The sequence below is a fragment of the Apus apus genome, chromosome 2 (genome assembly GCF_020740795.1).
Source record: "Apus apus isolate bApuApu2 chromosome 2, bApuApu2.pri.cur, whole genome shotgun sequence".
In the NCBI taxonomy this organism is placed as follows: domain Eukaryota; kingdom Metazoa; phylum Chordata; class Aves; order Apodiformes; family Apodidae; genus Apus; species Apus apus.
Window position 1 is genome coordinate 109,939,965 of NC_067283.1, and position 15,138 is coordinate 109,955,102.

The window sequence follows — 15,138 nt, forward strand, 5'->3', positions numbered from 1 at the left end:
GGAGGTGGCTTTTTTTCCTCTTCTGAGGAGAAAACTGAGTGAAAAACAAGCAAGAGTATGTAGTAAAAGGTCTCTCCTTTCAGCAGGGACCTACAATTACTCCTGTGTAAGGACTGAAGCCATATATTTACCTGAGGCAAAAGCCAGCAATAGTGTTAGTCATGAACAGCAGTTGGGGACAGAGGAAAAGAACATTGTGCTTGCAGAAGAATCCTGCTAGACTGTTGCCTTATTCTACAACTTGCTATATCAAGACACTGGAGAACGATGCTCCAAACCACTTCAGGAAACAAAGAATAGGTGCCATCTTTGTTTTGGAAGGGCACAGGGATTTTCCCCTGTCAGTTTTGCAGAGATTTCTCCTCCTCCTGGGACACCCTGGCCACCCGTCCTACAATGCCATGAGCAATTGCAGGTCACAGGAAAAATGCATTGCACAGATGGCACCTGAGAGAGGAGAAGGAAGCGGTGGTGAGAAGGTACCTTTTCTTTTATAACCAGGATGATGGGACTCTGGACACAACTGCCTCTAGGACTAATCAGCAATACCCATCGCACCACATAGCATTACAGCATCCATCCCACTGCTCGAGTTTGCTAGGTGCTGACAAGGCAGGAAGGACAGCAAAATGCTGGTGACTTCCAGAAGATCTGCAGACAAAACAAATCCATGGGTTTGAGAGGCAATGGGCATACATACAAACCTGTACAACAAATTACTGGGAGTTGGACTGATGATCAGACACTGGTAGACCAAGAGCGGTCACAGCGGCTGCAATGAATTTGCTTCTCTGTACAGACCTTATAATGTCCCATAGCTACCACCCTAAGACTTTGCCCAAAGATCAAGACTATCTTGTATATTTGAACCACAGTATGCATCATGAGATTGTCCCCACTGTGCATTAAAATGTTAATTTTAATGTATATGGCAGTTCTCTGAAAGGAGGGTTATGTTTGTCAACTCTAGTGCATCAACCAAAATGAGGTAGTGGACTGGGACTTTAGATTGCAGGCTTACCCAAATATACTCTGCTCAACAGTTGGACTGCTGGGCTATTTGTAGTTTTATGCATTTGTATTCAAGAGCATCCTTCAATAAAAAACAATCAGGTCTAAAACCAGCTACAGCCTAATGGTAATCAAACAACCATGCCTTGCAACTGAGAATGCTGCAAACATTTTAGAAAATTAGCCAATGCTTCTTTATTAGTAAGTGACAGAAAGTAAAACATACATTCAAAAATAGTTTCAAAAACAATTTCCAAAGCAGACACACCAAAAAGGAATCATGCTACTCTGAGTGCTTTTTTCTTAAACCATTAAAACAACATTAGGTAAGCTAATGCAACAGCTGGCTGCACTACCCCTTCCACAGCACAATCCATAATGGTAAAAGCAGCTTTTTCAGCCATTTTAGTGCAATTTATGCTGTTTACAGGTCTTTTTTTGTACATTCGCCTATAACTTAATGTCAATTGATGTCACTCTAGCTTAAAAAATCCCCACTAAGTCAAGACAACTCCACTTAGCAGTAACTGTTTCCTTTCAGGGCTAATATCAAAGTAGTTGTTTTGAATCCCAAAATGATAAATATCTAATAGAAGCCTGAAGCTATTCTGGTGCTATACAATTGGTGATGTATAATTGAACATTAAGTAATCCAAGTAATAGAAGTCGTAGGTCAGCTGTCTCTCCTCCTTAGACAATTCCTTTAAGTATTGTCTCACTACTTCTGCACTTGTTCTCTCATCAGAGGAATGTCTGTCTTTGAATTTAGGAAACTTCAGCTCAGGTGGAGCACCTACCAGCTGCAAAAAGTAATTGGCATCTTCTTCTAAGGTTTCAAACTTTCCTATAAAATCATAGTTGATGAGGCAGGGATAGCAGAGCTTACTGACTTGCTCCCAATGAATGTCCATTCCTACTGGGCGATGGGAATCTAACAGATACTGGATAAACTCTCTGAACTTAACTCCCGATCCTGTTTTCAATGCTTCTTCATTTGCATTATGTCTATACTTCTTAATTATTGCTTTCCCAAATACTGGATGGTAATAGCTGTTTGGATGTTCAAACTTATCCCTGAAGGCAGACACCAGTCTTTCCATAGGATCACGTACAAATATAGTCTTGGTGTACGTGTTCAAACGTGTGTATATCCCTTTTAGGTCATAACTGTCCAGTTTCCTTAGATGCTTCCCGTAGTGCACATCATCGTGGGAAATGTTGTGTGTTGAAGTGGCGAGTCCATTGAGCACCATGAGGACCCTTTTCCAATTGGAGCAGCCTGCTTTCGGCACTTCACAGTACAGGACCTTGTGCCTATCTTCCACGTAAATTCTTGACACCAGGTGTGCGAGGTGGGTTGGCAGCTTCTTTCTGTTGTTGTATTTCTCACAGAAGTCATGCAGGAAGGTCCTGCGCTTTTCTTGGGTGCTATCCACTTCCTCCCACTGGCCACCCTTGACTAACGACTTGTTTAAAGGGTGCAGTGCAGGGGGCAAATACACCCCTCTGAACCGGCCGAGAGGTGACTCGCTCATCTTCTGCGGGTCAGACAGCTGGCTCACCAAGGAGGCAGCCACCACACTAAAAGGGTCAGCCTCGCCCCACCAGTGCCTGCTGCCCAAGACAGCCATCTTGTGCTTACTGAGGCCAGAAGGAGCACTACTGCTCCACGCTGCTCTCCTCTCTGTCCCTGGAGGTGGGACCGTGAATTCCTGCAAACACAGAAAGGAGCAGAGTTTACAAGGCCACGACAGTCCAGCCCAGCCCATTCACATTGCAACAGCAGCAAGGACAGTGCTGTGTGATTGCAGCCAGGCAATGTTCAGTATCACAGAATCACAGAATTGCTAGAGTTGGAAGGGACCTCTAGAGATCATCTAGTCCAACTCTCCCACTGAAGTAGGATAACCTAGAGTACTTTACACAGAACTGTATCCAGGCAGGTTTTAAATATCTCCAGAGATGGAGACACCACAACCCCCTGGGCAGCCTATTCCAGTGCTCCAGTACTACAAAGTTTCTTTCAAACCACTGGATCAATACATCTAATTTAGCAACAAGCTGGGCTAATTACTGAAATACATGCTTATGACACTTACCTGTTGGTGGTCATTAGGTCTTCCTGCAAAAATAAATAGTTTAAGCCACACCTTTTAAGAACCTTTTAAGAGGTTTACACAGGGAGCCTGACAGTCCTGGTCGGGGTGGCCAGGTGCTTTACTGAACATGTTTTTCCCCCCACAACAGCACTGGTTGAGTTGCACAGCCACCAAGAGCTCTCTGGAGCTCACTGCCACAGCCATACTAACAGCTGTTGCATCTGCTTCCACCACAGTGACCTGGAGCATGCCTTGTCCTGCAGTGGCTGCAAGGTCAGTGCTGGTGATAGGGGACCAGCCTAGGGCTTCTAAATACCTGACATTGGTGGGTTTGAGTGGGGTGTATTGACAGACAAAATCCCCCTCCAAAAAGCCCTATTCCTGTCCCCTCACTGACAGCTCATGGAAGTGGGATTCATTGGACTGCATGCACATACAGGTGTTTGCAACACAGATGCCTGTACCTGAGCTTGCTGCTTTCACAGCTGATAAGGCAAAACAGGTGCCTTTAGAGCCTATTCCATCTGACTTACTTAAACATCAACATCAGGGATATGAACTAACTAAACATCAACTAGTGACGCTGCAAAGAATGTGAAAAGATGAGACTTTCCTCCCAAACATGTCTTTCAATGTCCCCAGCCACTGTGCAATCCACAAGCTGCCAAAAGTGGCAAAGCTCGGATCTGTGTTTTGCCACCAAATTCTTCAGGGTCTTGTATCATGCAAGTTGACTGAAGAGCTTCCTGCAGTTTGAGTACTTCTGCTCACTCACTCCCGAGTAGATCCTCACATGTCTACTAAGGCTTGTAGATTTCTTCTCGTCTCAGTAGGCAAGCCTGCTGCATTGACACATCTATACAGCTGTCTGTTTTCATTACACTCCTGGAAAGGGGGGATGCTGGCCAACAGGTTTTTGAACACCCTGCTGCAAATACCAGATATCCAAATGGTTAGCTGGACACAAATGCACAGGCTGCCTGACTGCTTTCATAAGTCTAACTTTTTTGGAAATGTACATTAAAAGACTCTTCTGCCATAAAGTGATTAAACATTTACTGGAAGGTTGATTTGTGGACTGGTAGACTGTAAGTGTGGATCTGGGGGGATGGGAAAGTCCATAGGCTAACTCAAACAAAGCCACAAAAAATTTAGAGGAAAAATGTAAGAAATGGTAATGCATGGAACACAATTTGAACTCCATTTTGAAATAAGGCCAATGGAAAAACAAGCAGTTTCAATATAAGTTTGCTTATATTGTAGTGTAATAATTTCAAATTACAGAAACAAAACTGGAGGACCAGGCTATTCTGTATTGCTGCAAACTACTACCAATCAGGGCTCTGTTTTCTCTGAAGTGAGTAAATAATTTTTGTATTGGTGAAAGCAATAAAAGAACAGACCCATGCAGGACTTGTACATCTGTAAGAGAGGGCATGTTGGTATTTTGAGAGATGCAAAAGGGTACTTGAATTCTTTCAGTTTTACAAGGTCAGTTTTTCTAAGATAATTATTATTATTTTTAATTTTGTTGTCTAATATTTTATTCTTTTGCACAAACGAAACACATGTGCCTAGAGATTTATCGCTTCCGCCCTAGGATGGAAAAAATTCAAGAGCATAGTGAGTGTGTAATAACAGAAGGTAGTACTAGTAGTAAACCAGGAGATGACTATGAGCCTAATGAGAATTTCAACATTGCAGTGAATGGCAACTTACAAGTGCTACTGCAGAACCACAGACGTACAATAAATTAAATGCTTTGACCCTAAAAAGAAAACCTGGATCTTGTGAAAATAAAAAATACAGTGTACACAGAAATCAACCACAAAATACTAGGCTCAACAGATGGAGGAATAAAACTATACTACAATGCTAACGTAACCAAAGATTGTAAACTTGTCGGTGCGGCTCTGAGGAGTTTCACAATTTTGAAGACTGTCTCCAGTGACACGTGACTATACTGGTGTTCCCCAATGTAGAGAAAATTCAAGAGGGCAACAGTGCCTCATTACTTCCTATGGTATGTAATCTGAATTTAGCAGTCTATTTCAAGAGGTATTTCAGTGCCAAGACACTAAAACTATCTGAATTTCAAAATAAAGCCAACTAAAGTTGGCAATGCAGCACAGACTGGGATCCACCTGGATGGAGAGCTGCTCTGCAGAAAGGGGCCAAGAGGCCCTGGTGAACAAGAAGGTCAATATGAGCGAACAGTGTGCTGCTGTGGCAAAGACAGCCAATAGGATGCTGGGCTGCATCAACAACGGCATCACCAGTAGAGATAAAGAAGTCATTCTCCCACACTACTCCACGCTAGCCAGGCATCACCTGGAATACTGTGTTCAGTTTTGGTTTCCACTATACAAAAAAGATGTGGACAGGTCGGAGAGGGTCCAGAGAAGGGTCCAGAGAAGGGCCACAAAGATAATCAAAGCACTGGGCAGCCTGCTATATGAGGGAAGGCTGAGAAAACTGGGTTTGTTCAGTCTTGAGAAAATAAAGCTTAGGGGAGACCTTATCACTATGTTCCAGTGTTTAAAGGGTGGCTACAAAGATGATGGAGACTCCCTTTTTACAAGAAGTCACATGGAAAATATGAGGAGTAACGGATACAAGTTACTCCTGGGGGGATTCCAGTTGGATACGAGAGGAAAAAAAATTCACAATGAGATCAGTCAACCATTAGAATAATCTCCCCAGGGAACCGATGGATTCCCCAGTATTGGACTCTTTTAATATTCAGCTGGGCAGGGTGCTGGGCCGTCTTGTCTAGACTGTGCTTTTGCCAAGAAAGGTTGGACTAGATGATCCTTGAAGTTTCTTCCAACTTGGTATTGTTTGATTCTATGAGCCTACGAGAACGCATCAGCACTTCAGAGGAAAGCTCAGCCTTCTGAATTCAGCCTGCCATCCTGAAATAGTGTAAGATGCCTCAGTTCCACCAGGCCAGAAGGGAAAGGGACAGACTGAAGGGTGTGTGGTCTTGTTTTGTTCCATTTCAGTCAGCCCAGGGAACCAGGACCAAGCTCAGGGGACAACCCAAGAAGATAACAGAGGCGGACTGCATTTCAGTCTCAGAAACTGTTCATGCAGCTGTAGGAACCACTAATGAAGGATTTTTCATGGGATTAAAGACTTCAGAGAAAGATGGGCAGAACTATTCCTAGAAATCTCAGGTAACATTGTAAAGGAACAAAATGTGCATAGCAGGGGTCACTTGAAAGGGGCTCCCTCCAAGCAAGATGAGGCAAAAGAAGAAAGAATCTACCAAGAAAAAAGCCCCAAACAGAAGGGAAAAAAAAAAAAAAAAAAAAGACTTAGGGGAAAAACAGTTACATGCGAAGTTCTGAGGACCAAAAGATTATCTAAATATGTTAACTATTATTAGCTGCTTCCCCTCTCCACTTCCCCTTCTTATTTAGACACATCCCACATAGTGAATATAACAGTATTGGCTAATAAATGCTATTATAAGCCCCACGAGGGAAGGTGTACTTGCAGCAAGCAAGTGCTCAAGTTTTCCAACTAAAAATATTGTTCTGGTTTGGTTTGGATTGGTGGGGTTTTGGGTAGCAGGGAAAGGGCCACAGGAGTGGCTCAGGTAAGAAGCTGAGAAGCTCCCCCTGCTCCAAACCCAGCCAAGGAGCCATTAGAGGGACAATAGATGTGCCTCAGCGATTAACATACAAAAGAAGTGAGATAACACCTGAGCAGAGAAGTACTTAAAGGAGAACTGTCGTGGAGAAGAACGGTAGTTGGTGAGGAAGAAGGGGAAGAAGATGCCCGAGCAGAAGTTTCCCTGCAACCCAGGGCCAGATGGCAGCCTGTCCCCCTGCACTCATGGTGGTACATGGTGGAACATTCCCTGGGGGCGCCAGGAGGGGTGAACTTGGCCAGTGGACCTGGATTTTGTGGCCAGTGGATTTGCTGCCTGTGGACTCTGATTACACAGCTGTGGAAGACCCCAGCGCCAGGGGAGTTTGTTCCTGAAGCAGCCCGTGACTCTGTGGGAAGCCCAGGCTGGAGCAGCTCTGGACCTTGTGGGAAGGCCTCATGAAGGAGAGGTTTGTGGAGGACTCTCTCCCATGGGAGGGACCCCGTGAGGAATCAGGGAAGGACTGTGAGAAATCTTTCATCCTGAGGAGGATGGCACAGCAAGAACCACCAGCCTGTGACCTGACTCTAAACCCCATCCCCTGTCCCCCTGTGCCGCTGGGGGGAAGGAGGGAGAGAAACTGGGAACAAAGTGATTTGGCCTGGGAAGAAGGAAGGGGTGGGGTAACATATGCAAGCCCTGCTCTTTGTGTTGTCTGTGTCCTGTGTGTTTGATGAGTGTGAAATTAAATTATTATTTTTTCCTCAAGTTGAGTGTGTTTTGCCCAGGACCTTAATCAGTGAAGAACCCTCCTTGTCCTTTGTATTAACCCATGAGCTTTGTCCTCCTCATCCCAGAGTGTGTGTGTGTGGGGGGGGAAGTTGAGTGAGCAGCCATGGGGCTATACCTTTGTTGTCATGTTGGGCCTAAACCACGACAAATATAGAAATAAATAAAAAATGTAAACCTTCCTATACACTTCCTTGAGTAACTAAGTTAGCAGCTAGTAAAGGGGAGATGAATGAAAGGATGAATCAGGCTTTACTTCTGATGAGAAATGTTTAACTAGAAAGTTTTTTTGAGGAAATTGATGGCAATTGAGCCACATTTCTTAAGTGAAACTACCTGAGAGCCCGGCATACTTAGCTGCTACCACTCTAATATGCATGAGAGAGCTGAAAGCCACACACTATGAAAGACTTTTAAAATGTTATGTTACTAGGCTTACACAAAGTGAGGTGCCCTTTTTGGCTTCCCCTTGGTGCCAGTAACCTTTCAATGCCCATTTTATGACACTTTAAAGATCTGAACATCTCCGTGTTATATTACTTTTTTTTTTCACAGTTGTCCTGGTTTGAGCCAGGATGAAGCCAATTTTCCTTTTACTGATTTTTTTTTCCTTCAGCAACCTTTATTTTAACTAGTAACAGAGTGTTCCAACTAAGACCGATAATGATGGAATGTTCTTCTAATTGCTGGGTCTTCAAGGTCGCATCTTTACTCTGCCAGCTCAGACACTATGGGGAGATCTATGACCCCCCCATAGGAGGCTGAATTAAGACAGACAGCAAAATTGGCCAGAGATATTCCATTCCATGTATCTACGTAAGCTCAGAGGAAGGTCAGAGATCACAGAAGACAACTTCCTCCCTTCTTCTTCCTTTCTCTTCCATCCATCGCCAGCTTCTGGGGAGGACTCCGTCCATCCATCACCATCAACCCCCAGGCTTGAGCTCTCCTGACCCTCATCACTCTGTGCTTTCTCCAGCAGCAACTCTGGGATTTTTCAGGACTGTTCCAGCTAAGGAGAGGGCTGTGGGAGTTGCTGGGGGTGGGGGGAGGCGAGAGGCTTTTGCACATACCTGGACACATTTGTATACAATTGTATATATTTTCTTATATCATTACTGTTCAATTAAAGCTGTGTAGTTTAGTTTTCAATCCAACAAAGTCTCTCTCTTTTTCTCTCTCTCCTTCCCTGTCTGGGTGGGAGGGGGAGGGGATCGAGAGCATTGTTGTTGAACCTGAGTCAAATGGTGACAACAGTGGAATGGAAAAAGAATAAGTTTGCAAAAGCAAGAAACATTTTTTAAAAAAACAACTTGTCCATTATATCTGTGTTCCTAAAAGTCCACTCCACAAGTTGCTGAGCTGCATTATTTTGGAAAATGCCTGAACATACACCAACAACATGCAGCATGCAGGTAATTCCACATCAGTCACTAACTCTGGACCCAGATGTTCCCATGCAAACAGACCTTACCAAGCTCTTCTGAGCCAAGTATCCAAATGCAGGGGTGGCCACTTGTGACTTTTCAAAGAGCTGCTAAGTTTGGGAACCAGCTGCCTGGCATGGGAAATGAACTCCCCAGTTGCCTTGGATATATGGAAGGTTGTCCTTGAGATACGCTGACAACCTATGCAGCAGCTTGTGCACATTTCTTCTGAGAATTAAGCTCCAGTGAAGTGCTGCACCCTTGACAGTCATTATGCAGTGCCTCGTTCTCTGGTTGCATTTACAGATTTGAAAGGAAATTAAGAAATGGAAACAAGTCCAATTTAGAAGAGTTTGCACATCACCTCTGTCTCCATTCAGCTAGGCAAGAACTGAACACAGATTTAAAAGTTAGTTTAACTATAAGGGAAAAAGGAATTGAACAGAGTGTTAGTGTGGTGTTTGGCTACTGGCAGGCAGCTCAGTGAAGCTGCTGAAACAAAAGGCATTTTTTAGTCATTAATTGGTTAATGGATTATTTCTTTTTTGGACATTTTTATTGCTAAAGATTCCCTGCTCCTCCCCATCCATAAAAGGATTTCTCCTCACCCTAAAAATAACTAGCCAATACCTTCTTTTGCACACATTGAAGCTGTCCTCTCCTCGAATACCTTCACAAGCCACTGGGGTAGAAGAGATTGACCAATGCCAAGACTGGTTAAGACTCATCCAATTATGCTTTGTGGTGGTTTTACAATACACAGGTGGGATTTCATCTAGACAGCTTGCAATTAGAGCAACCTGCCATGAAAAGAAATAATGATGTATCAGAAAGGTTGCTATTCCAGGGCTGATTTACCAAGATTTAGTGGCCTGCAGTGCAGACAGTGCTGTATTTCCTAAGTGTTTTAGTGCTGGATCTTTTTATACTGGCAAGAATAATAAAATTAAGTGAGCCCAACAGAAAATGTAGGACAAGGAATAGTGGAGGAATGAAATATTCTGTTTTAATGTGCTTTTCTGTGCTGTAAAATAACTACATTGTCAGTATTAGTATTCAATCTAGCTTATATGTCTTCTGTCCTAAAATACGCTTCCTGAAATAGTCCTCTAAGATGCCTCTTAGGAGCAACTGCATGAAACACCTGGGAGCCCACTGTGCTCTGCTTTTTACTGTGGCTTTGACTTTTGCTTGACTTTGACTGTTTACTTGACTTTTGCAGGTTTGAGTGCCCTCAGGACCCTCTCAGCATCATTATACTAAATAGCTAAGATGGGTGCTCTGCAGACACATGTACATTCAAAGATGATAAAAACTTCATTCCTTAAGACAAGAACACATTGACTTTTTTGTGTGTGTGTCAGCCCAGGCAAGGGTTCTGCAGTACATACATACTCACAGAAACTGACCCATGACAACAAGCAAACTCCTGTCAATAATTAAATGACAGGAGTTTGAAATACATGCTTGGAATATATTGTATCTTCGCTTACATCCCAGTTCTTTCATTTAGACGTTTGGCAGTGCCAAAGTTCAGCATGACCTGGAAGCACCAGATACTTTATTTCACTGTATAAATGTATTTCTTCATGTTTCTTCTTTTGTGAGGATTATAATATGACTATATAATTTCAAGACTGTACTTGTTTACCTAGGATCTCTGTGTAAAACAGACAAAGGCTCTTCTGCATAACGGTTCATTTTCTGATTCACTCTCCAAATCTGTATTGATCAGGGGCCACATGGAGATCTGTCTCTTAATTTAGGTATTCAGATGAAGGCAGTTTGAGTATGGGAGGGCTATAAAACATCCTCTTACTTGGATTATAGGTAGGCATGAGCCCTTCAGAAGCACACAATGGAGAAACTATCCAGGCTGGCCACAGGTGACATGAAACATTTGGTACTGAGTTGCTTCACTTTCTGTGCACCAGAGACAAACCACTTGATTCCTCACTTGTGCTTGAAATAGCTACTCCAGAGATAGGCACCACTAACCCCTCATCTCCCAGTGGACTAATGAATTTTTCACCTATCTAATTTCTTCAGGGCAAATCACCACTGCTACATTCTTCACAAGCCAGAGTTGACATATGTATTCCGTGCAAACCCTGCAAGTGTAGCAGAGTACTTTTGTCAGAGATACCTTGTGGCTCATATGCAATTCCATTATGGAAAAGGAAGAATGAAACAACTGTGCTTTGAACTTTCATAGTTTCTTCTCCCCTTGAAGTTCTCAAAAAAACCCCCACAAAATAGTTACAAACTTTTATTTCCTCTGGATTAAGATCTAGGAATATTTTATATGTGGAGCCATCAATCCGACTATAACAGACACCACATTTTTAAATGAGATATGTATCACTAAAACATGTGCTTGTACCAAGCATCTCTAAGATCGGGGAGTAAAAAAGGGCGTGAGTATATGAGGTGCTCAGAGCTTCCTAAAGAGACCAAGAGGCAAACTTTATAGTTTGTAGCTGAAATACAATTCGGTTCAAGGGAGGTACATCGAGTTACACACAAGCGAGAATAACTGATCATTGTAAGAAAAAAAAAAAAAATACTGCAGGTAAATGACAGATACCAGTCATCTAAAATACTGCTTTTCCAAACACAGCTTTGTGAATCAGTGACTACCGTCCCTTCAATCTGTTAGCAGAAAGTTCAGCATCTCACTGCATGCTGACTTGGAGTTATGGCAAGAACACAGATAAGGCAAGTGAAGAAGGACAGGACAGAGGGAAAAGATTTATTTTGCACCAATCCAGAGCTGGTTTTGGAGGAAAACAACCCAGGCCCACAGGCAATGGGGAAACTGGAGAGACCCAATAGAGTAAAATAAAAAGTAATGTTATCAGGCTTATAATCGTCCCATCCCCATTTAATATGGGGACAGAAGGAACCTATTTTTCTTTGCCTGAGACCCTCACAGATACATGATTCCTCACTTTGCACAGGGATCCCCTCTACTCCCTGCCCCCTGCCTTCATCTACCAGAAGCACAAAGTCACTCATGCTAATGAGGCAAGACAGTCTGCGTAAGCCACTTCCACGAGCTGATTCATATGGTCAGCAACTCGAATGAAGGAAATTAAACTCTATTTTTACTTGCCAATTCTTGTTCAAATCTTGAATTAACTCCCTCCTGTTTCTGCCCTCCTAGTCAAAACATTTGGTTTCTCCAAAACATGTTCAGAATGAAAGGATAAGAAAGATTAAGGCATGATTAATATAAAAAGTACCAATAAAGATGCTGCTATTATCAGAAACTAAGCAAGACAGCTGCAAACAAGTATTGAAAATAAAAACAAGCACCCCACCCTCTTATTACTACAAAATAAATCTTTGCTGAGGTCAATCGATGGTGATCCAGCTTCTGGATAGTGCAATGCTGATGCTGCTCCTCTAGCTTTCTGACAACAGTTTGATGGGGCTGATTCTTTGCCGTATAACTTACAGACTTTTAAATAAGCAGAGAACTATTACAGTCCAGACAGCTTGTGTATGGACAGAGCCTGTGTCTAGTTTGAATGGAGTGCTTGTCTCTAGATGTGTAGCTTAGATACACTGCTAATAAAAGGCCACTTTCAGATCATAGACCACTTAACACTTGGCCATATTTAGCCCAGCCTCCTTTCTATGCAGTTGCACTCATTTTGAGTACAGTTAAACAAGTATGTTCAAACAGCATTTAATTCTAAGCTCAGTCTTCCCCCTCTGTGTATACTTGGTTAATAAAACCTAAGTCAGCCACTGCAGCAGTGGCCAGAAATCTTCATCAGCGCTCACTCTTATTTCTGTACAGAACAATGTCATAGCAAAGCAGCTTAAACAACCTGAAATTCAAAATGGACTCAAACTAAGCAGACAATACTCATTTTACGAAGCATAATATTAGAAAAAGACTCTTGAGTTCCACCGACTGGTAGGTTTACTTTATGTATAGAGGGAGATTAAATCTGAAGACAACACTATCAGGTAATCTCTGTATATTACATATTGGTTTCTTATTTGAGTTCATTAAATAATGTCAATGTACCTGCTTTTTCATGACTTAAAACATAGAAGCAAGTCAAATAACCTTAACAGTTTCCTCTGTTGACAAATGCAATTCTCAAAATTTTTACTTCCAAGCACATAGCAATTCATATACACAGTCATAGGATAAATAATGTCTCTTTCATGTTCATAACTCAAGCCAGGAAGGCATTTTTTAGCATATTTCATATTTTAAGCAAGATCTATTTTCCTCTCTAAAGGCAAGGGCTCATGCCTGAGGCTTGATGCCAATACCTTTTTACTCAGAGGTATAAGGGACTATGTCTGGGCACTTGCTGATCAACACCCATCCTGCACAGGGCAGACTTGGTCCTCACTGCCCCATCTGCATGAATATTTCCCAGGAGGAGTGATGTAACTGCTGGGCATTAACCCTGGAGGCTAACTAATCCTGCATGCTGGGACTAAAACCCTGGCTCCTCTCTTCCAGGGAGTGCTGCAACTCCCAGATGTCAGATGAGCCTCTCCCTCTCTCTAGTTCACTTTTATATACAGGAGGGATATAACATAGGTCTTTCATGTAGCGGAAGTTGTAGGCTTGAATCTGCTTGAGCAGAGGATGAAAATGAACCTGAAGTTCCCTATTTCAAGGAATCATGGACTTTTTTTTTTTTTTCCACAGAGATCCCGATACCATGTTAAGAAGACCATCCATCATACCTGTACCTCATGTGGTCCAATCTGGCAGGTGTGAGCTTTCCCAGTGAGACAGCCATTTCTGGGTTTCCACCACAGTGAGATAAGATGTGCCTGGGTTGGCTGGTCCACTAGCCCTGCCAACACTGGTGCACACCTGTACCCACAGAGGCACAATCCTGCAAGTCTCAGCTGCCTCCTCTGGGAGGTGATGAATAAGCAGATGTTGCAGATCTGGGCTTGAGTTGATGCTAGGCACTTCCTTCCAAACCTGTCCCCCTGAATTATCATGAAGATATAGCTACTTAAATAGTTGCTTACATGGTTGTTCTGGGCATCCAAATATGGAGCTTGGATGCCCATTAAGATATTTGGAATAAAAAGAATGCAAAGAGCATGTGTTGTATGGGGAAACGTTTCTAAGCCCAAAAGGTTTCTAGCTGGGTACCAAATCCTTTCCTCAGTCACTGTAAAGCAATTATTTCCGCTGCAAATGTCAAGCTACAAACAACCTGATCAACGAGATGTTCTTATAAGCAGCAACACAAGTGGTAGCCTAGTTTTGGAGGAGTTTCAGTCATGTTTCCCTATCCCATCTCTCCCAAGCCAGGACTTCCAGTTCCTGCCAGTATCCAGCTGGAAGCAGTGGGCAATGCAGTGGCTCATCACCTGCATTTGTGTTTGCTGGCCAGCCCTCTAACGTCTCCTGAAATTGATATGAAGCTGGGATACCAGTGATTCCCTCTTCCCTGGGGACGACAAAATTTCCCCTCTAGAAGCCACCACCCATCACATTGCTGAGATCTTTTATAACTGTGTGTCAAAGTCGGCTAAAATTGTTCCCAGCTTCAAACGTTACTGCAGGAGAACTGAAAGGGAGATTGCCTGGCAGTGGGGATGGGCCTCCCTAGGACATGCAGGGCATTTTACAACCAGTGAAATCTAAAAAGGAAGATGATAAAAAGCTGTACTCCTTCCCCACAAAACCCACCATCCTCTTGGAGAAGAGAGGCCAGTAATGTCACACTGTGCTGCTGCAGATGTGGCAGTATTTCTCACACTAGTGGCTGTGGTACAATTTTTGCTGGTAAACAGAAGCCATTTCTTTCTTGTCTGCAGGTAAACACACTTATCTTCTAGCATAAACAAGACATCTTGCTCTTTTAGTAATAGTAAGAAAAGTTTCAAATGTAACGAATTTCAGCTGAAGAATATTAATGTATATCCAGGCATGAAGAATTCAATTTTCCCCAAATTGCTTTGGAAGACACTGTATGATCTCTAGAGGTCTCAAAGCATTTTCCCCTCAATCACAATTAGCATTTAATTCAAATTAGATGACTTTATTGGTAAATAAAAAATAAATAGAAATATATAATGTGCTCCGAGTTGGCAAAGATTGGAAATCTGTGTTTGCCTACATTCATACCCTTTTAAACAAATTCATGTATTCAATTTTACAAAATATATATTAATACAAAATATATACTAATTGAGAATTTATTGCATTCATAAA

At 42.6% G+C, this 15,138-nt stretch overlaps 1 protein-coding gene across 1 annotated transcript in view; it reads right to left on the reverse strand.

Moving 5' to 3' along the window:
- Window positions 1-1,313: 1,313 nt before the first annotated feature.
- CHST9 (carbohydrate sulfotransferase 9) overlaps window positions 1,314-15,138 on the reverse strand; it is a 92,122-nt gene continuing 78,297 nt past the window's right edge. The window contains exon 3 of the mRNA XM_051610902.1: window positions 1,314-2,723. Within this exon, the coding sequence (XP_051466862.1) occupies window positions 1,626-2,723 (1,098 nt within the window). The 3' untranslated portion in view covers window positions 1,314-1,625. The remainder of the gene's footprint in view (window positions 2,724-15,138) is intronic.